Consider the following 24,184-nt stretch of genomic DNA (forward strand, 5'->3'; position numbering starts at 1 on the left):
CCAAAGCAGGTCAAGCACTATCCAAAGGCAGTCTGATCACCCACAATGCATTTCAATGCCCAGGTGTAAAGATATATATATATATACACATACATATATATATACACATACATATATATATATATGTGTATATATATATATATATATATATACACACATACATATATATATATATACACACACACATATATGTATGTATACACATATATATATATATATATATATATATATATATATATATATATATACACACACACACACACATATATATATATATATATATATATGTGTATACATACATACATATATATATCTATATATATATATATATGTGTGTGTATATATATATGTGTATATATATATATATACACACAAATTATATATATATATATATATATATACATATATATATATATATATATACACATTACAACACATATATATACATATACATATATATATATATTGTATACATACTCACATGTACATGTGTTTCTGTCAGCCTGATCACAGATCTGATTGCGATCTGCTCACATAAAAATCAATAAAGCAGCAGCTCAGAGCACCTTTGTGCAACATCTTTCTATAAATCAGATGGCTACATGACGCATGGAATATGTTTGTTTTTAAATGACTTTCACTGCCTGTGCCTTTAAGAATGGGTGAAGTGACACGTGTTTAAAACATCAGTGGCTTTAAACTATTTACTTCTATATTCTGAATCAATGTTGGATCAATTCTAGCAACGCAACCCCTAAAAGTTTGTCACGCATGTAACTTGAGTCAGGCTCAAGTCAAATCAAAAGACAGAAATGACAGAAACAAGAGCCTGAGAACAGAGTTAAACATGCAGCTCATGCAGACGCACAATATGACTGCATCCTTGTCAATTATCCAGTGAGGACTCGACACAAGTTTGGCCGGCCTCGAAATATTTAGTACCTGAAATACAGGCATGTCAAAATAAAAGCACTCAATAAATCTTAGCATGTTAACAGAAGAAGCTACGACACAAACCACTAGAGGAGAAGGCCACTGAAAGCTGAGTAAAAAATGATTGAAAAAAACTACAAAACCAGTTTATTGAATATCTAGAAAAAAAGGCACTCTCCCTCTTGGATGAAAACCTCCAGTCAGCTTCATCAACCCTCTGTCCCAGATTGATGTATCCTGACCTTTGCATCAAATAGGGGAGATATTTAGCAAGTTTATAGAGAATGTTTAAAGTCTATTAATAAAAGGGGAGTCTTGTTTTATACCAGTCATGGGATTCTGGATGCCTCTTTACGGGATTTCAGCTAAATTTGACGGCTGCACAGTTACAAGAGGAAATTCAATTTAAATCCTTCGCATTTCATTGGACCACTAAAAAGTAGGCGGGCTTTATAATGCAGCACCTCCCTTGTTGCCTATTGTTTGAGGGTATGACATCATAGCGGTTTAAATTAGTTGTTGCTAGCTTAGCTTAGCACACGTCACATTTTGTTTTACAGGAGGAAGATTTTGGGGGGGGGTTTTTCTGTGTAGTCGTTCACAGGCGCAGAGCGGGGAAGTGATCTAAGAGAACTAAAAGGCTCTTTTGGTTCATCTCGACTTCAGTACTTTTCTGACTTGCATGCCGTAGTTCAGCGGTGAAGTGCTCAAACCACTTGAACACGTCACGTTTCTTTGAATCTAGTACTGTGGAGGACTGCATATGCCAACAAATGGAAGCCAAATAGGAAACAGCTGAGCAGATTTCTATCATAATGACAGAGCTTATGTGCACTAAAACCGTGTTCAGATATTAGCACTTGTTCTCATCCACAGGCTAACTTCATGCGCTGTAATAGCTGACAGCTCTATAATGTTTCTGTCCTCGTTGGGAACGTTTCACCAGGATTCTGGCATCCAGTGAATAAATACACAAGGCAATGTGACCGGCTTGCATCAGCGGGACATAATTTCAACAATATTGTAAGATACTGATGCAATATTGTGATATTGAAAAAAAAAAAGAAAGAAAAAAAAAGTATAATTTATGTGAGCACAAAGCGTTTTCATTTGCAGCGCCGCTTTATGCCCTGTGATCAAATTTAGCAGCATTCCCCATTTCCAACGAGCTGCCGTCAACAGACAGCGCAGAGGGAGCGGGGGAACAACCTCCCCGCGGACCGAGCACGTCGTCTGCGCAGAGAGCCCTGATTGTCCGCGGCACATTGATTATGCATGTGGATTAGGCTGCTGTGAAAAGATGAACGACAAAGATGCTTTGATTATACAAGGGGCATTCAATCCCTGTCCTGTTAGTCCCACACCATCGAAGGACCCGCGAATAAAGAAATGGCACCAAAAAAAAAAAAAAAAATGACATAATTCGAAAAATAACGGAGAGGCTAAAATGTTGCATCTCGGGGCGTTCGAGTAGACGCTCTCATCGACGCGCTAATAAATGACACAGTGCGGTAATTTTTAAATCGCTGCTTTGTCACAATGAATATTACACTGATGAGAGAACATTTGAGCAGTGGAGAGAAGGGGACGTGAGCTGTTTCTGCTTTTTCTTGACAACACGATTAGAATGAAAGTCTGGCTCTCTTATTACTGCCTCTTCTCTCTCGTCTGTCTTTAATTATTTGTTCCCCGCAAAGGATTTCAAAGCAATTCTGTTTTCCTAAAGGACTTTCTTCATAAATGTGCCATGACAGGACTTGATTAGTGGGCACAAAAGGAAAAGAGGATACTACCAGAACAAATTGTACAGGCAGATCTACCAGCTTGATCTCTAGCATGCAAGCCTACGAAGTTAAAGCCACCTTCCATCTGCTTTAGAAAATGGCCCTCCAACAAAGTGCAATCTGAACTGGGTGGCAGGACGGTTCAGCACTTGAGGAGAACACCCCGGAACCAAACAGTAACAGATTCCATCCAGCAACAGCCATCTGTTGTGTTGAAGCGGCTCTGGGCAACGCACTGAACCCCTACCTGCTCTCTGGTTCTGAGCCGCTGTGAATGTGAGCAACAGGACACATTTCTCAATAGGTGAAAAAAAAATGATAAAAATAACAGTACAAAGGCAGAATTCAAAAGAAGAGAAGGAGGCCGATTCAAGCATTGCAAGCTGGATCGCTCCGGATTAAAAGCCAAAGCTTTTTGATTTCTGAAGTTTGCTAGTGACAAAACTATCGAGCAGTAATGCGCTATTTGGAACTTAAGGACGTGGAGGGACCACATGGAGAACTATACTGGAGAACTATACTGGACATAAGGTCTATGTGGTCTCTCTCTCATTTTGGCTACTAGTGCGTAAACACCAAGTGAAAGCAGAGCAGACTCAACCGGAACTGTCGACAAACTGCGATACAATCGCCTGACAAAACTTTGCATGAAATCTATTGGTCCCAGCAGCAATGCAGCAATTGCGACAGTTGCAACACTTTTTATAATTAAAGTTTGAATTAATAGTTTCTCGTAGGCCAATGGACTGGCAGTCTGTCTGAGGTTAACTGTTGTAATGTCTAAGATAATGCAAGCTATTTAATATAATGTAAGTTACTAACTTTTCCTTTTAGCAAAATGCTTTGGGTGCAATTGAGTTCCCTCAGGCGAACAGTTACCCAGTGTATATGTCTAGGGCTTTTATTGTGAAAGGTAAGAACGGAGGTCGTTGATCTGGAATGCGGTGCCTTTGTCAAGGTTAAAAAAGAGCATTTAAGTGTTCAGTGTTGTTGTACACTATAGTGTACGACTTGAATATGTCCGTTTGGCACAACGTGATTGGTTGATGTCTTTATTTGCAATCTTTTTGAATCAGCTTTGGGTTCATATAGCAGTTTTGTCATTGTTTGGCTTCTGTTTTTTAGGGGACCTTTAGCAAGGCATTTCCCAACTTTACTCCAAATCGGCGGCTCAAATGCGAACAGCACAGCGTGGTTTTTAAAAGGGGAACATTTAAAACCAACGCGACTTCAGTCCGTCTTGAAAAAGATTAGCGATGTGGTGTTGTGTTGTGATCAGCACAATGTGATGCCGATGCCACATTTTAACTGAGCCAATCCCTCAGCGGAAATATGTGGTAATATAAGAACAAGATACACAAGGCTCCCAGCAGCGCAAAAACAAAATATCTTCTGTTTCTCTGTAATCTCCTCTGATTCCGCTCAATACCGCTGTCTGTCTGTGATTTACGACTTTGTTGCGATGATCTACAACGCTCGCACCGCTGCCTTAATGGGAAAATGTTTAATAAAATAGAACGTCTCTGGTGTGTTTCTGGGATATTGATCTACATTCTGCCTCCCTCTCTGTTTTCAGAGCGGCCGTCTTCTACAGCCCACAACACTTCGGAGTGGGGATGCGCAGGGTGAAGTAGCACTCCTCTAGATTAAAGCACATGCCTCGCATCAATCAGATAACCGGTTGGGTTTTTTTTTTTTTTGCTCCACTTATAAGTGTTTGCAAGCTGCATTGTAAAAATGGGGTCGCATTAAAAGGACACGGTGGAAGAAGCGATGATGAAACAGGAAGCTATTTCCTTAAACATTTTTCCGCAACTGGTAGGCTGGAACAGATCATCCCCGAGAATAATCCTGAGGGACGTTTGGCATTCAAAGCTTGTAAATAGAGAACAAATATTACAATGGATGCGGTTTCTCACGGAGACAAACACACTCCTGTTACCTCTATGCAAATGCAATCACAGGCAGCGGCGGACAGATGCACAGGCTTCCTTCCTAAATGTAAGGGCCTGTGAAATGATATCCGCCTTCCATCTGTTTGCCAGAATCTGATTTATAAAACAGCATCCGGCTGTATTAATATACAAAGCCAACTGGGAGTGTTGTGCTTCACCGAAAAGCTCTACTGCCTCGCAAGAGCACTCAAGCAGCAGGATGAAGTGGAAAGAGTAATCGCTATCCCTGTGTTGGTCACATGAGCATGAGCATGAGCATGAGCATGAGCATGAGCATGAGCATGAGCATGCCCGTCCAGTTGGTCCTCCTTTGATAAGTAAAGTTTGGAATTATTTCTTAAAAAGTGATTCTGTGTTGGTACTGGCAGTGAGGAACCTCGTGGAGACATATGGGTGCACTGCACCTCTAAGCCGCGCTTTTACTGAAAAAAATATGAAAACCGGGCAAATTGTGACAATTTGTCTCAATTACATTAACAGCAGAGACTGCGAGCTGGAGAATATGATATCGATATTAAAGTGACAGGCAGAATTGACCAAATTACAGCTTTATTAAAAACGATTCTCCTAGATGGATTCAGCACTGAGGATAGAGCCCAATTTTTTTTCCAGAAAAGGCATCTGAAAATCTATGGGGACAGATAAATGGAGAGAGAGAGAGAGAGAGAGAGAGAGAGAGAGAGAGAGGGAGAGAGAGACAGAGACAGAGAGAGAGAGACACAGAGAGAGAGAGAGAGAGAGAGAGAGACGGAGAGAGAGACAGAGAGAGAGACAGAGAGAGACAGAGAGAGAGAGAGAGAGAGACAGAGAGAGAGAGAGAGAGAGAGAGAGAGAGAGACAGAGAGAGAGACAGAGAGAGAGACAGAGAGAGAGAGAGACGGAGAGAGAGAGAGACAGAGAGAGAGAGAGAGAGAGACAGAGACAGAGACAGACAGAGAGAGAGAGGGAGAGAGGAAGAGAGAGACAGAGAGAGACAGAAAGAGAGACACAGAGAGACAGAGAGAGAAACAGAGAGACAGAGAGAGAGACAGAGACAGACACAGAGAGAGAAACAGAGAGACAGAGACAGACACAGAGAGAGAAACAGAGAGACAGAGAGAGAGACAGAGAGAGACACAGCGAGAGAGACAGAGGGAGACAGAGAGAGACAGAAAGAGAGAGAGAGAAAGAGACAGAGAGAGAGAGAGAGAGAGAGAGAGAGAGACAAAGCGAAATGAAAAAAAAAAAAGCAATTGAGATTTCAATTGATTGCTTTAGTTATCTCAGGGACCGATCATCAAGTGGGAGGCACGGCCCGAAATATGGACCGATCAACCAAATAGTTGCTTCTACTGAGTGCTGGTCTCAGTGGACCTGGACATTATTTGGGCTAAAACAGTCCTTTTTAATGTCCAGTGTGGGTAGTCACTGCATACTGATCGTAGTATACCCGGTGATGCCCATACACGTTCCACCCGTCAATAACAATCACACGCTTCTATTCGAGGTGCTGAGGAGGTTGGGCCATTGCGGAGCAACCAAAACCTGCGTGCCGCGATGGTGATGAAGTTGTGGTAATTTAGCAGCGAGCCTCACTGACTGACCCAAACGGTCCTCTTCAGTTTTGGCTGAATTTGAACCGGACGCTGTGACGGTGGAGCCGATTGGTTAATTCTTCTCGCCTGACTAGTCGTGCACTTCATTCAAACAAAGTTGCGATTTTTCCATCTAGTCGCCGAAGAAAACGAGTGCGTCGCTGCGAAGGCGTTGCTTTCGGTTTTGAATGAAGAACTTGTGCAAAAGATGCAACATTTGAACACACCCTGACTCTAGTCCTTATTTTAACATCTAAAATCAGTAGAAAAGATAAGCATATTCTATCCCTGATTCCAATAATAATAATAATAATATTCTAGTAATAATGCTGTCACTGGTTATTAGCTCAAGTTGTTTAGAAACAAGACACACACACACACACACACACACACACACACACACACACACACACACACACACACACACCAAGTGTCAAAATGTTTGACCACTCATTTTGTTAAGAAGGCTTTGCATATGTTAGACAGTATAGCATTAAGGCTGTTGTAGTGTAGTGTGAGCGAAAATAATGAGCCAATTAATAATTCATAGTAAAGTCTCTGGTGGTTAAATGACTCTTTACAGAGTAGAAACACGTTCAGCTGGTTTACCATTCTGTTCACTTCAGAGCCGTGCAGTTCTGAAGCCGTGCCAGAGCCATCAGCTCAGAGTGGGATTCTGTTTTTGAACCGTCCCGCGGCTGCCCCCGGACTGTTCTGTGTCACCGGTTTGCCGATCCGGCCCCGGGTGGGAAACTACCTAAGCCTCCGAGTGTCACTGTTCGCTACAGGCTCAGCCAATCCGCGGCAGAGATTTGGCAGGGCTAAACGTCGCGGGAGCATTGGTCCGTGCTCTGAAAGGTATCAACACTTCACACATGACTAAGCTCAAGCCTTTCTGCCCGAAATGAAAATGACTATAATTAGCGTGCCATTTTGCCAAGTGTCATCAGACTATGATCCGCTCGGGATTCTGGAGTTACTCAGCGGCGGCTCCGAAAAGGCGATGGATCTGCACATCATCGGGTGTCACTTTCAACGCTTGGTACCTCCATCTGTGCCGCGCAACAAGCAGAGAACGCCAACACTGTCAACCCACAATTATCATTACACCAATAAATGCTCTGAATCAGGCCATTTAGAAGGAAGAAGAAAAAAGAGCATTTAGAGGAATCGGTCTGCTTTGGAATGAATGGCAACCAAGCAACAATGATTGATTTCTGGGCCACTTGGGCCGACAGAACCAGCTTTAAACTCAGCTTTAAAGCCTCTTATTCTGCCGTTAGTGAAACGTTGATAGGTGCAGCTTTAAGTTAACAAACATTTCTCATTTCAAAATAAAGTAGATGATTTCTGCTTTTAAGCACTTCATTCAGTTTTTAAATCTAATTTTATTTTTTGGCGATTTTCGTGCATTCGAGTCAAAACTTGAGTCAAAATACTAATAACGATTTCAGGGACTGTGGGTTACCAATGTGTACAAAGGAGAGTCATAGATGAACCAATGATTCTCATCACAGGTATAGAGTTAAGGTTGACCATGAGAAGCTATATGAGGAAGATCTTCCCACTCAATCCTTAGCATGATTCAAAAGGCTTTCTGCTGACGACCGCAGTTTTACCTCAACTGGTGCTAGAGCTCCACTGTCCTGCTGAGCCCGGTAGTGTTTAATCAAAGAAGTGATCCTATAGCTCTGGATCTCTGCCAGATACTGCATGCAGATGTGGGAGCACGCAGAAATGGAGTTTACCTACATCCTATCTGGAGACATGCACAATTATTGGAATGAGTCGAATCTTCCGCAAACTTGGCAATTCTCTGCACACACGGGGTCACCATCTCAAAAAGTCAGACTAGATACAGTAAATATATATGTATGTTATTAGTTCTGGTAATACTGTGGAAGGCATTGTACAGTGAGGGGATGCAGAACAGGACAAGATAAGATAAGATTTTTGATATGAAGTGTCATTTTTTATTTATTTATTTTAAGTTAGAACTCCACCAGATCTGTAATTCTATTCCATCAATATAGACAACGTGCATAGAAACACTAAAAATAAATGAATATTTAAGAACATTTTGTATCATAATCAGGATACATGAGAGCACAATACAAGATGGCTGCCCTCCTTATGAACACGCACACACACACAGCTGAGTTGAAGTCATTAACCCTAGCAACCTTCCACCCATCTTGTTCACCAGCAACACATTTCACAAATTCGGCAAAGAAAGACAGAGTGCTAGCCAATCAGAGGCAGAGAGGGGCGTGTCTTTGCCAAATCACGCCACGCGTAACTACCAGTGGCTGTGAGAAAGGTAATTTGGCATGCCGATGAGATGGCACATCAATAATTCCAAAAAAACTCCCTTGAGCACTTGGTGTGACATTGGTTAAACTACCGTACGGCGCCATTGGCACGCAGGTTTAAAGTCGCCAACCCCTGAGATAGTTCTGATGTGGTATGATGGTGCAGGACAGGAACGGACAACAGATAAGACAGCCGGGATATAGAATTGGATGAGGTATGATATATCAGAAAATAGGATAGTATACGATAGTATACAGCATAGAATAAGCTACAAGATAGGGCAGGACAAGATACTATACAGCATTAAATACAGGAAAGGACAGGAAATAGGAATGGATGGGAGAGATTCTGAATAAAGGATAGAATCGGCTACATGGGATCCTTTCTTAAGATGGGACAGGACAGGATGGGACAGATGAGAATAAATAGGTTTTGGATATAATAGGAAAGGAAATGATATATAACTGAATCATACAGGATAGGATATAGGATGCAAAACGATACCATGGGATACAATAGGGCAGGTAAAATAACATAGAATAGGACGGAAGAGAAGCCACAAGTTGAAAACTAGTGGCCCCTACTGGTCAAGAGTAGTGAGTGAGGAGTCAGCAGGCAGTCGGTGGCAACACACAACAGGCTATTAAAGGCGTTTTGAGAAAGTGCGAGTCACCGCAACCAAGAGAGGTCCTTAAGCATGCATTCACAACTGGCAACCCAAAATAGTATGCAGTGCGCCGCAGCAGAACGCAGGCTTAGCAGTGGACAGACAGACAGGTGTGCACTCACTCACTCACTCACTCACGAAGCGTCCACACACGCAATCGATCGCGTGATCTTCCTGCCGCAGATTCAAATAATGATAATAATAACGATGAGAGACAGTTGCTCATCATGTGAGTCATGGGATCTGACAACTTAAATAACCCGCTGCAGATTTCTATTGTGTGCAACTGTCCTCCGCAACTGCCTCCTCTTTGTGATTCACCTACTTATCGGCGCTCCATCTTTGCGTCCCACATCCGACCACCTTCCTGATGAAGTGGCTTTGAAAAACAATCCCCCTGGTTATCTTCTCTTCCGTGTCAAAACCTTCCAGTGCGACAATGCAGAGCGGAAATGAAGTAAGGAATGTCTCACAGTGAAAGAAGAGAGGAAGTTAGAGGTGAGGGGAGAGAGAGATCGGAAGTAGAGAGAGAGACATATTGTGCCAGTGAGCTGCATGTGAGCGGCTTTGATTACAGATTACGACGCCATCTGTTGCAAACGCCGGTCATACTGAACATGACAGGCAGCGTATTTGATACGGGACGCGTGCGCCTCCTGCCGCGGCTCTAGTTCGTCCCGGGCAACGCCGAATAAAGACACTTCTCTCCAGAGGCCAGTGGTCCACTGTGGGATAAGTCAAGTCCTGGCAGGGGCCGCGGAGCTCGGCTTACAGCGCGGGGAGTGGATTAAATGTTCCGCTCACGTCCTTCATGGAGCTAGTCTCCTCCAATTTCAGGATATGATAAATCTGCAGCTGAGGGGCATCTCTCCTGGAGAATTCAATTAGGTAAGAAAAGGGAAGAGGATCACAGCGATATTAGAGGGCTGATCGGAGAGCTCCTCGGCCCTCCCAGTAATGAACCGCTCCGCTCCTCCACCGTGACTAGATTGATTTGACTAGCCGAGCTCAGGGTTCATCCTCTTTTTAAAGTCACTCTCAGAAAAGGCTGTGCCGTCATCGTGGAGAGGAGAAGTTTGGACATTTATTTAGAACTGGATTGAAATGTGAGTGACGGTTGGGAGTGAAGCGTCCGTACGCAGCAGACACCCGCCAGCGTGTCGAGATAACCTTTGTGATCTTTGCAAACACGGAAAGACGGATCCTTCGGACTGATCGATAATTCCTCTGCGCCTCAATTATCAGTTGATTGTGGATGGCCCGCCTCGAATTTCGGTCTGTGTAAAATGGAATGTATTTATGAATATGACACCGCGTCAGCTGCTCTTTACAGCAGGTAAACATTGGGCTAAAGTGACGCTCTTGGAAAGGTTGCGTGTCGTTTGTGTGTCGGTACGGTACTGGTGTCATGATGTATGCGTTCTGCTCGTGTCCGCATTCCGAAGCTGCGATCACTTCGCAGTCCTGAAAGTGAGCCTCAAGGAGGTACCTGATCGTGGCAGTATAAATAGTATCATTAGCTTAAATAGCATCTGATAAGAATCTCTATTATGAGACTTTGTGACGATCATGAGAAATGAAATGTGTCTACTTCTGATACATCCCCATTCGCTTGCTGGACTTTGATCGGTGTGCGCCACGTAGCATTTTAGCATTCAAGCCACTGACATTTTTTGTCGCTAAACGCTTTATTGTGCAAAATAAAGCACAATAAAGTGTCTCCTGACAAAGTCCCATTTTTTTTATATATGTTTTGAACATTTAGGGACATAAAAGCTATGAACAGCTTCTCACCTTCCTTGTCCAGGCAGTTCCATCAGCTGAGGGGGGAAAAAAAGTAATTACAGGGATTAGGTTGAGATCCACTCTGCCGCAGCGCCGCAGCATTCTAGTCAGATAGAAGTTTTCTTCCAGTTTACAGAAGAAAAAAACCTGACATTTAAAGATCTCTGTTCATTTTTCATTTCTTTATCTGGCAGTTGTTTATCATCCATTTTGTTTTATCACCCTTTGCTGTCTAGATCCTCTGACCTTTGCCTCTTTATAACTGGTTTGTGATGATACGACTGCTTTATTGTGGCTTATTTTAAAAACTCACTCTGTTTATGGTCACCGCCTACTTTTGGCGGCTAAAACGTATCCTTGTATCCCCGAGGAGTGTAATTGATTCATTAAAATATCATTATTATTTCTTACTGAAATCTGAGCGTAAAAATGAATTGCACTTCCTTATGCAGGGTGACACCAGGTCGGACTACATCAGCGCATACTCGCAGCAGCAACGCTGAGACGGAATCTGGCAGTAAACTCAAAGCTGTCATTAAATGTAAATTTCAGTATTTTGAAGATTTAAAAGGTTCACGGAGGGAAAAAAAATGTTTTATTTCCCAGAACACATACTGCCAGTTTATACCCACCTGCTCAGCCGTTTTCTGTTTCAATAAAGCGTGGAGAAGGAGCACAGCCCAACATCCACTGATTACACACCGACACGCTGGTGATTATAGCGCTGGCTGGCTGCAAGGCTTTGCAATAAAGAACGCTTAAGGGTGGTAAGAAGCTGAATATTCATATGTATTTCAGGTGCACCAATGACAACGTCTACTGCAGGTGCAGGCTGGACATCTGGTGCAATGGGAACTTTGTTTCCGTCAGACGAGCCGATGAACAGATGCAGGAAATCTGAGAAATGACGCAAGAAATGTGTGATTCTGCATGTCAGCGGCTAGTCCACTCCAGCAAGGTACGCGTGACCTCCAACCACATCGGCAGACCAAAGCCTGGCTATTATAGGATTCTGCAAAAACACAGGTTCAATTCAGTGACAACGTTTTTAAAATTCTCTCATGACAAATCAGTCTTTAATTGCAGGCCTGTCACTCGTGCTCATCCACCAGACCCAAAGAGTATGTGGACGCTTCAACCACATAATCATTTTATATATTCGTATAAATATGTAGAAGGATAAAAAAAAAAAAACAGCTTCAAATTGATACACATATCTTCAGAGCCAGAGTTGTTTTCCTGTGAATACCAGAAACAAGGCTTGAGGGAAATCAAAGCAAAAGGTTAAGCTGAATCATGTGTGTGACACTTTTCCACCTGAGTCCTCCTGCTAATTAGAGCTCGGGAGAAATTAGCATTTCTATGTTGACGAAGGACTCTGACGGGAGGAATTTATACATGCAGCAAAGGAGCGAGGCTCACAGCTGGAATTAGATTCAGCCGCGGTGATATTTAGCCAGGTGTCAAAATAACAGAATACTTTATTTATTTATTTTTGCAAGAACACAGACACTGGTTAACGGGGTTAACGGTGAGTGATGGTGTCCCGCTTTCGGGAGTAGAACATACCGAGGTGTAGAAGGAGAGCGGAAAAATACAAAACCGCACAATCATGTCCTCCAAACACAGGATTAAAGACTTTTGTGTTCAAAGGTTTAATTTACTTCAAATGTCACTTCAAAGAGGCGATAATTACGATTAGCATTTTATTTGCCAAGCTGAATAGAAAAAGATGTACTTTTTTTTTGTTTTTAAGTAGACTGCAATTGTGGGTGATTAACACTTCATATAACAACTCATGTTCTTCAACAAAATTATATGAAATTCATCAGCTGTGTTTTATCTTTAACCGCTGCACCAGGTCCACTTTCATGGACTTCTGCTACTATGAAAAAACAAATGAAAATTAAAATCTAATATGTGCTTTAATAGCTTGACATATTGTCTTTTTGGTCATTGTGGTCATTTTCAAAAAGAATGCCCAGTTGGAATATTAATCTAGGAACAATGCACAGCAGAGTAGACACAGAGGCACAGAGTGAGGTGAGAAAATTGAGGGACAAAGAGCCTGGAGTCATTCAGGTTAGCTTAAAGCATACAGACTGGAAGCAGGGGGAAACAGCTAGCTAACAGCTAGCTAACAGCTAGCGTGGCAACGTTTAACAACACACCAAACAGCACATAACTTGTCATTTGTATGTAGAGTGGCAGTTTTTGTTTTTTTTTGGGGGGGGGGGGCAAACCAGGCTAGCTTTTTTCCCCTTGTTAGCAAAGCTAATCGGCTGCTGGTGGTAGCTTCATCCCAGTGACGTGCGGTGAGGCTCGTGTCTGGTGAGGCACTGACACTACATGAGTCAGATTTACAAATACATGAACCCAATAGAGACGCTTAAATCACCATTCAACTGGCAGCTTGCACATTGACTACTGGTTGTTTTTCATATCAGCATTCTTTACACACACACATAGGTAAAGTACATATTTGATTCCACCGGGAGCGTTTCAGAAGCGGAGCGCTCGCGGGCAAAACCCGCGAAAATCGTGAGATTCGGCGATAATCTGTGTAACAACCCCGGATGTATAAAGAGAACAACAAACACATAAAACGTTACTTTACCTGTCCGACGTTGAACTGCTGTTGATTTGGTCACATTTCACGGTGTTTTGAGACATTTTTAAGCTTAGATATAGAATCTTACATTTTTGTGGTCAAAGCAAAATCTAAGAGGAAGAAGAGAAGTGTAGAAGAAGAAGTGAAGTGTAGAAGAAAAGCAACGACAGAACAAGCATGAACCTGACCCGTGGGCTCTCGCTCGCCCCCTTCAGTGAGGCAGAGGTACTGTTTGCCCCTCTGTGCTTTTTCACTGCGGTTTAATGTCAGATCAGCAACACTAATATTATTAGTCTGTTATTATTAGTCTTACACAGACGTGAAATACATTATTCTATGTAAAGAAAGGACATCTAATAAAAGAGTCTACAAATATTACAGTGGTGACAAACAATGAGACAGAAAAAGACTCAACAGTTAGTGAGGATTCACAGTCTGAGGAGAGGAACAGCTGGTCACTGCCTCACCTCACTGTCTCCTCTGTTTGAACAGGACATGAGATCATTCAGAGATTTTGATTATACAAATGCTTGTAATGATTGGAATCATACAGAAATTATATTTATAGCGCAGATCAGGAGAGAAATATTAATATTTATTTTATTTTATCATTATTTGTTTTTCCACCTGCCTCCCCTGACCGCACGTCTCTGCTTCATCCTTACGGACAAAAGAGGGGTCCTGCATCATTCGTATCTAACAGTAATTCCAAATTCCATCTTGATTCACACCAAAATGCTTTCATATTCTAAAACATTGGCAAGTCACAAATCAGGCTCTATTCGGTTCACTTTTAGAGGGCAATCAATGGTAATAGATCTCCTGGAACTGTCTGAACAATGTCCTAAATTTGACTTTGGTTGGCCTACATGAGCTGGTGCAGCACGAGCATTAATTCAAAAAGATGGACTACAGAATAGATGCAGTTGACACTGTCAGTGTTGGGCAGAATAATCTTTTCATTAAAACACAATACAGGAGGAATAAAAGGCTACACCTCTACAGTTCCATGTCTGCGGGCAAATCAATAAACATCTACTTTCTGCGATTTAGTGAAATGAGAGCAGGGATTTCTTGGAAGGTTCTTGTTAAATTCCTCTCAAATTTGTCTTCTTGTGTTGTGACTGAGATGTGATGTGCAATAACATCAAGTCCTCACATACTATGATTCTCAGATAAATCAACAGTGTCAACCAATTACCTCCAGAAGGAAATATGGAACCAGGGAGAGATATCGCTCAAGGTTGTTGAATATTTGATTGTTTGCTATTTTTCTCCATGCTTCCATTTAAGTGACAGCTTCTCTCAGGAAAACACTCACACACCTTCTCTGCCTTACACACATGCCCACTCAGTATTCTATCAAAATGACGGTCCATGAGTGGCTCCAAATGCATCCAGCCAGACAGTGCAACCCGAGGACACATCTCATCGGTCTACTTCTAGACATAAAGCCTTGGCAGTTGGCTGTCACCTCTCTGTGCATGTTTTACAAGAGCTACATCACATATCATGGGTGATAAGCTTAGACACGTACGCATGTATGGATTACTGAAGCAGTAATAGAGGGGACAGGGGGCCTCTGATGCCCCTGAACATTTCTTGTTTGACAGTCATTCAAATGACCAAACAGACTTAAAACAGCTACAAAGAGGCACAACATGACTACAAAGAGAATCAAAATGACTACAAAGAAATGCAAAGGGGTGAAGAAAAGGGACGCAAAACGACTACAAAGAGACATAAAAAGACTACAAAGAGCCTCAAAATGACTACAAAGAGAGTCAAAATGACTACAAAGAAATGCAAAGGGTGAAGAAAAGGGACGCAAAACGACTACAAAGAGACATAAAAAGACTACAAAGAGCCTCAAAATGACTACAAAGAGAATCAAAATGACTACAAAATGACTACAAAGAGAATCAAAATGACTACAAAGAAATGCAAAACGACTACAAAGAGACATAAAAAGACTACAAAGAGCCTCAAAATGACTACAAAGAGAGTCAAAATGACTACAAAGAAATGCAAAGGGTGAAGAAAAGGGACGCAAAACGACTACAAAGAGACATAAAAAGACTACAAAGAGACTACAAATGACTACAAAGAGAATCAAAATGACTACAAAGAGAATCAAAATGACTACAAAGAAATGCAAAACGACTACAAAGAGACATAAAAAGACTACAAAGAGCCTCAAAATGACTACAAAGAGAGTCAAAATGACTACAAAGAAATGCAAAGGGTGAAGAAAAGGGACGCAAAACGACTACAAAGAGACATAAAAAGACTACAAAGAGACTACAAATGACTACAAAGAGAATCAAAATGACTACAAAATGACTACAAAGAGAATCAAAATGACTACAAAGAAATGCAAAATGACTACAAAGAGACATAAAAAGACTACAAAGAGACATAAAAAGACTACAAAGAGACTACAAATGACTACAAAGAGAATCAAAATGACTACAAAATGACTACAAAGAGAATCAAAATGACTACAAAGAAATGCAAAATGACTACAAAGAGACATAAAACGACTACAAAGAGCCTCAAAATGACTACAAAGAGAGTCAAAATGACTACAAAATGACTACAAAGAGAATCAAAATGACTACAAAGAAATGCAAAACGACTACAAAGAGACATAAAACGACTACAAAGAGACATAAAGAGACTACAATGAGACACAAAACAAATACAAAAAGATGCAAGACAACTACAAAGACACAAAACGACCACTACGAGATGCAAAACAACCACAAAAAGACACAAAACAACTTTGGAAAACAATACAGTCATTTTGTATGACTATCAATCTGGGTGTCTCGCTCTTATCTAGCAGGGGTGGTGGACCTTTTACATGTCTGTACCCATTGTCCATCTAGGCACACACCTATTTCATATTTCCTATGTTAAAAGTGGAATAATTATTTCGGAAAATAATGTTAAGGCTCTAAAACAATTCACTGCAGCAGCTCAGGAATCTACACACTACTGAGCATTCAATCACTGACACTCCTACTGTCTCCTCTCTGAAAGAACCTGGGGGGAACAAGTTGATCTTTCCAGTAACAATACACACATTAGTGATGCTTGACAGGTGATGGCTTCCTCTGGAAATAAGAAGCCTCCCCAGTTCACAGTGTCAAATGTAGACAGCTGCCGCCACAAGTCACTTCCCATGGATGACATGCCAGCCAGTTTCTCAATCATAGTCTTTTAAAAGAAGAGATGCCAATTCCACATGGAGGCTAATTTAGCCAAAGCACCAGATTAGTTTCACTACCAAAGGTGCCACTCCGACCAGTAATGTATGCACTCGTGGTGGTTGTTGTTGTTGTTTAGCCCCGTTGACTCGGTTGACATTGACTCACATAATGTGGGGACCTCATGTGAATAATGAATTACAAACCAAATTCATGAAGTGCATTAAATATGGGATGATGAAATGTGCTGAAATCTCCTGTGTCCTGATTCTGGCGGTATGAGGTCAACGTTTGCCAGAAGTTTGTCTCTTAGTGATTTAGCATTGTAAAATTGTGCACAGAATGTGTTTCAAAGTCATTGTTTGTATTATCATCAATATTAGTTTCTCGAAAGCAAGAAAAAAAGAAAGAAAATGAATGGTAAAAACACATTTAAACTAATGAAATACTTCAGTTTGTACGTCATTAGTGACTTTTGCTGGGAACAATCTCAGCTGGTAATGCAAACGCTGCATGTCCCCGAATTTTAATCTTGCAAAAAGCAAAAAGCTAATTCTGTCTAACAATTCTGACAAGCGTCTTTATGTTGAAGCCTCTGCTTTCACAGCCTCCTTCATCCCTAAAGAACATCTGAGTCATAGCAGCAGCAGCAGCACGAATGTGTCTATTCAGCTTCTATTGTGGCAAAAAGCAACACCATTATGTTGTGGCTGAAATGAAGAGAAGAGACGTAGTTGTTGGAGTTGCAAAATAGCGGGAAAATGTCTTCATTGCACACAATGGCAATTCACAACAAGTCCAAAGTATTAGTTCTTACAGCTTACTCTTATAGTCTAAAGTCAGCCCCTTATGTCACTTTCCACCTATCAAATACGTCGATTGAAGCACAAACACAGCACATCTGGTCTCCTCATCATGTGATGCTCTCATGTCCTCGTCTGGTTCAAGATAACACTTTGGCAGAACAAATTATACATGTACGGGAAATGTTTGGAATCAGTTGGAATGATATATTCCAATTTGTCTGGCACGCCTTTATCACTTTCTAGGAATGTTCTTATGAAACCAAGTGTGTTAAGTTCAACACAACAAGTTACATAAGCCGTGTCTTATGAACCCAATTGTAACATGGTCAGAATATAGGTTATATGATTACTTTCTTCAACACTTCATCAACTTCATCATTGCTCACTCTCCCAATTCACTTTATATTTTTGGGATGCAACTGAATAAGTGTAATTCCCAGTTTGCTAACCAAAACCTTAAATCAAGCAAACAAACACATTTTAGAGCCACAACAGCCCTACCATACTTTTTACTATTCATTTTTAGTAACATTTCACCAAATAAAAAAATTGTGCTGAGAACCAGAGTCGAACAAAAGACCTCAAATCAGACTGAAAGTTACTTCCGTGGAGAAGGGAAGCTAGCTAAGCTGTCTAATGCAGCAATAAGCAATCTCAAGAGACAGAATGAACGCATGTCAAATGTGAATGCTTTGTGTTCATGACAATCTAATATGTAAGCTCATTTTAAAGAAGTACATTTAACCATTTACCCTACAAATTTTTCATTATTTATGTTAACGCAACAGTTTGAAAGGGAATGCGCCTCTTTTGCTGTTTTGGCGGGAGTTACATGAGAAGATTGATACCATACTCATATATGTTTTCTAAATATAAAGAAGCAGCGAGTCAGCGTAGCTTAGCATAAAGACTTGTAGCAGGGGGCTAGACTTCTGTCTAAAGACAGCCTCTGTCTAAAGATTAACAAAATCCACCAGCAACTCTAAAGCTCATTAATTAACACGGTATTCTGTTTCCAGTCTTTATGCTGCTGACCTGTAGCAGGCAGATACATGAGCGGCATCGATGTTCTCATCTTACTCTCGGCAAGAGGGTTAGCTCTTTTTAGCAGATCTACAGCGATAGACTGCAACACGGCGATGTAAAAGAGCCGATTCCTTATTCATCCAGAGCTTGAGGTTGTCAGCTTGTATAGGTTTATGTCTCATGTCACGTGACATATATGATGTGTGTACGTTCGAGTACGGCAGGGTGGAGAGTCATGGTTTTAAACAGTTTGTGAACCACTGGTCATACGTGGAGGAGTGGAATATGAGAAGGAGAGGGCATATTAGAGGGCTATATCAGCGGGAAGAGAGGGTGGTGTCAGGTAATTCTTAAAAAGATGAGCTTCTCAGCTTATGAAGGAAGATGAACTGTGATATTCTGACTGGAGTAGCAAGGTCATTGCGCCAAACAGGGGAGCCAGTATAGGAAGGAGGGTGGGTCCCGGTGGACCATTTACTTTTAATGTGTTCTCATCTGCCTCCACACAAAGCTCTGTCGGGGTCTTAAAAAAAAAACCTCCCGGTGCTCTTGACAAGAGTCCTCGGCTCACTGAAAATGATGGGTGAGTATGGCTGAATGGCCTGCCAGGTCCATAATGTTTTGATGTAGTGCAATACACACCAACAGTCTACAGAATAGAGCAAATACAGATATCAGAGCATCTGAGGTGATCAATAAATAGAGGCTGCTCAGGGACAATATATATATATATATATATATATATATATATATATATATTTCTACTTTCTGGGAAATATGAAGGTGCATTTGTGCTGCGATGCTTTATCCTGTCCTTACCGCTGATGATGTTGGCGGTCACAGTTAAACAGCCAGGATTGTAGAGCCATTCATTCATTCAGGGTGTTTACGGCCCAAACATCTCACATATTGCTCACATATTGCATCAAAGGGATCTCACTGATTTGTACAGATGGGAAGCTGACGGACGGATGAGGGCGGGAGAGGGCATCTCACTGCGGGCGATGCGCCGCTCTGCCTTGTCGGAACACAGAAAGGCCAAAAACACAACGTAATTCAGCAGTGTTTTTTCCAGATTTCTAAAAAATTATAAACTTAATAAGAAAAATATTAAGAATAATCTAGTTCAAAGAAGAGATAAGCTCCATCCCACAAGATGATCCTGAAGAGAAGCCATCAGGGGGTCCCACTGACACTTGTTGAAGCGAGATTTTGCTGCAGGCAATTACACACAATACAGGAGCTCGGGTGCACATAAACTAACTTCTTTTTTATTTCTGAGGCAATCTGGCCTTGAAATAAGTGTTTACTTATTCACAAAAGGAGAAGAGAGAGATTGCCGTCAAAATAGCATCGATCAACATGCGCGCCTTGTAGGAGAACATTGCCGAGGCTCAGCGGGAACGGAGGAAGCTGCATTATTCACACGGCTCTGCCAGTCAGCGCTGGCGTGGAGGACGGTGGGTTGACTCCTCCTACTTGATAATACATAAAGACTGATGTGGGGTTTTTTTTTAGACACAAAACATCCCGCGTGAGTAATAAGCCGGGGCTTTATAGGGGCCCAGGAGGAGAAAGGTGGAGGAGGAGGGGGCGGTCTTTGTGCCAGTGATGTCTGGTGGGAGTCGGTGCACGGTGATGGACACCGTGGAGGTCAGACACACATCCTTACCTGGGAATAAGTTATCTCCGAGGAAATGAATGGTGTGTGTGTGTGTGTGTGTGTGTGTGTGTGTGTGTGTGTGTGTGTGTGTGTGTGTGTGAGAGTGAGAGTGTGGAAGAAAGAGAGAGAGATGGACCGACAGAGAGTGAAAAAACAGAGAGGAAAAGATCAGGAGAGAAAAAAAAAGAGTTTCCAAATCATGCATTATGAAGAGGGCGGATGCAGAAGACAGAATTAGCTATAATGCTGCTCTCAGTGTGGCTTCACTGAGCTGACAGATATGTTTAAACACGGCATCTGTAATAAGCCCTCAGTAAAACTGTCTGTTCATCAGTAGATATCTAACTGCAGCATTAGATAATTGTTCCTTGTACTGGTGAGCAAGCATTATAATTTAAAATAAATGCATGTAAATTGATGTAAATTGATGGATTATGCACGATGGAAATTCACTCGGGTTTATTTTAGGTTTTTTTCTTCAAGCCACCATGAAACTATTTGCGGTTTAAATAGGTAGATACATGTTTGTTTTCTTCTGCTCCCTTCAATCTCCCAGATTTGACATGATAAACTGTTGCCCACGGTAGCGGCACTTACTCATAATCTACTGTATAAAAGCAGAAGCTCAAAGAAAATGTCAGCAGAAAGCCCCCGGAAGGCCGCTGCAAGGCTTTAAAGGGTTCTTCTAATCCTGGGTGAAACAGCAGAGCTTTCAGGGTTTTTTTTTTACCCCTCCATCCTCAATGCATCTTCTGATTGATAAAGGGTGTGTGTGTTTGTGTGTGTGTGTGTGTGTGTGTGTGTGTGTGTGTGTGTGTGTGTGTGTGTGTGTGTGTGTGTGTGGGAGTGGGCTTCATTAGCATGCGTCTCTTAAGGCGCGAGGGCTGCCTGCAGATGCGGCAGGGTTGAGGTGCGGGGGGGAGGGGGGGGGGGCTGGGTCAGTCACATGGCCCGGGTCTTCTCACCGCATCCCCGCATGCGGAGGATCTGCGCGGAACAACCCGCCGCTCTCTCCTCCTAATTCTCAGATGGCAGCCGTGACCTACTTTCCACCAAGACGGGCTCATGCAAACTTGATGATGTGCTTATAACAGAAGAGCCCGTCGCGCAGCGCCTGGGGTGAGCCTCGCAATGCGGATGCGGCAGGGGGGTCTGAGTGGTACGGACCCGACCGGCAGGACGTGCGTTTATGGGCGCACGGGGACAGGAGATGCAACGAGGGCCGTGAGAGGCCGTCACGATCACCTGAACCCCGTAAGACAAAGCGCTAGTTATTTCAAAGTCATTGTACAGCCTACGAAGAGCCGATAATTAATGCATCTGAATATGTCTCTCATGAAACTGACAATGGCAGACATTAAAAATGCCCCCCCTGCTATCATTAGCAAGCACTGCAGCTACTGTAGACATTTCTGGAATAGTGTTCGAGGATGGGTAAGGAGAACAAACACACCGTCTAATCACGTATTCTACTTCTTACCAAAAATCTTTGAAACTTCTAAAAAGCACAGAATTATATTAAAATAATTCATTTTTGAATAAAAAATGTTGCTACAGACGAACTGTATCCATAGCTCAGAGAATCAGACTAGTAAAGTTGGCGTCAGCCTGGCCAGATTTATTCAATCTTTTTTATCTTTATATAAGGCTGGTAACAAACCTCAATATCAACAATATTTTGAGAATAAAAAACCTGTCAAATACTGAAAGTTGTTTGTCATTTATCAATTCTTTGATCACATAGTTCCCGATTCAAATCAAAATGTTGCCAGTTTGAGAATATTTAATTCAAGCAACCTTCTGTTGAGACATTCACCATTTGAGATGTGTGACTTGCTTGTGAAAGGATTAAAAAAAAGGGTTTGTTTTTCTCAAAGTGATGAATCATGAAAGGGTTTGTTTTCAGGTCTCGTATCAAAATCAAACGTTCCCCGGCCTTATTCAAAAGTAAACGCATCAAACGGTTAACAAAGACCAGCAGTGAGCACATCAGAACATAACAGAGCGAGACGTTTTAGTTTTCTATGTGCTCAGATACGAAGCGGGTATCCAAGGCTGATATCAGGGAGAGTAGCTAACAGAGGCTAAGTGAGGTTTAGCCGTAATTTATTTGTGCCTTCAAATGATACTAGCGCACCAAAAACCACACTTCACACAGAGAAACCCCAGCAGGCTTGTAAAAAAAAGAAAAGAAAAAAACAGATCTCAGCCCTGATGAGCAAAAATAAATAAATAAAACTTAATCAAATGGAAAACGACAGAGAGAAAGATCAAGGTGACAAAGAAAAGTAAATCAAGATGACAAACCGATACGGTGAGTTGGGCATCAGAAACCCAGACATGAAAAACGTCACACAGCGGAGAGAAGAGAACAAAGACAAAGACGTGGATAAAGAACCGGAGGAGGGAAATAAATACATATCCCGGCAGTGAGGCGGGGGCAGTGGGAGTGTTGCTGTCAGAATCAAAGGGAGGGAGTGCTCGTGGATGAAGGGTTCCAATCTGGGCATCCACCTAACAACCGAGATTAGGGGGCCGAGCAAAACCCTTTGACCTGGTTCCAGCTGACTGGGCCCGAAACAAATGAAGCTGTAACTTATTTTCCCTAAAAGACGTTAATTCAGACTCTCTGAAATGCACACAGCCTGCAAGCCCGTTATTGCCGATTCAACTGGATTACATTATCAAATGTCCAAAATGTGTTTGGGCTTTTCTGGCGTGTATCACATGGAGGAGGTATGCCACACATTTACTCCGGCGCAGAAATAAAATTTTTTTTTTTTTTTACGACGCATTTTTGTTCAACGCAATTCCGCCGCTGACTCTGCACATCGATCAGTTCACTAACCAGCCTGCAGAAGTAGAGAAAGTGTTGGGACTAAAGACTTGAGGAATCAGCCCTGATGATGTCAGGGTGTCCCAAACTGGAGGTGTAAGGGTTTGAAAGGCATGGAGGGAGGGTGGAATGGAAGACGATGAGAGCTGGTCAGGGGAACCAACAGCAGCAGGGACTAAACCTGCACTGCTCCGGTTTAACAGGGAGTTAACTTATCAATTACAATTTAATAGCAGGTGTGTGGATTTAAAGCTGATTATGTTTATTCATTTTGTGTTCTCCTTAATATTGTGAAATTTTCACATTATTCAGGTGGAGGTTCCAATAAGCCCAGTGGCCGGGCATTGTGATATTTATCGCCATAATGTTTTGTGTATTTTTTTTAAATTGTGCAATTAAACTAAACCAAACTACCTTGACCACAGTCGCACACGTACGCAGGCTGCACAGGAGCTGTACGAGGAAGAGAAAACGCTGAATTTAAAGGGGCAGTGTGTCGGATTTGGCGGCATCTAGCGGTGAGGTTCCAGATTGCAACCAGGTGAAGCTTCTCCCACATGCCAAGCACGAGCCAGTGGTCTGTTTGCCCGTTCTGGGCTACTGTAGAAACTGGAGTACCGGCTCCCTTTGTACACAAACGGCTCAATCTCACAATCTCAGGTAACCATGATTCTTATTTTCAAGTGATTACATAATAAAGAAAACTATTTAATATTAAATTCTGTACTACCAATAAATCCCCCTCAATCATACAAACTGTAGCTTTAAGTAATGCAGTAATGCTCAGCGTATGAAGCTGGCAGCCCACACAAGTCACCTAGAAGCGGCCCTTGGAAACTCCTGTGTAAAACAGGTTTCTTTGGCAGCATCAGCTCGCTGGAAGGTTTTGTATGAAATGGTATCTGAAGGTGTCCACAGATCGATAATTTCAAGCAGAGAGACGTTTTTAAAAAAATGTTAAAGAAAAGAGAGAGAGAAAGAACTTCTCAAACTACTTTTTGAGGGAGCAGAGGAACTGG

General features: G+C 42.0%; 1 protein-coding gene across 2 annotated transcripts in view; it reads right to left on the bottom strand.

Moving 5' to 3' along the window:
• Positions 1–24,184, bottom strand: part of LOC137887461 (NT-3 growth factor receptor-like) — a 157,153-nt gene that overhangs the window by 127,402 nt on the left and 5,567 nt on the right. For both annotated transcript variants that reach the window (XM_068730480.1, XM_068730481.1), the window contains exon 2: positions 16,482–16,492. In XM_068730480.1, the coding sequence (XP_068586581.1) occupies positions 16,482–16,492 (11 nt within the window). The remainder of the gene's footprint in view (positions 1–16,481; positions 16,493–24,184) is intronic.

This window comes from Cebidichthys violaceus, unplaced genomic scaffold, assembly GCF_023349555.1.
Source record: "Cebidichthys violaceus isolate CVI_PGR_0920_01 unplaced genomic scaffold, fCebVio1.0.p SCAF_5, whole genome shotgun sequence".
NCBI classification, from domain to species: Eukaryota; Metazoa; Chordata; class Actinopteri; order Perciformes; family Stichaeidae; genus Cebidichthys; species Cebidichthys violaceus.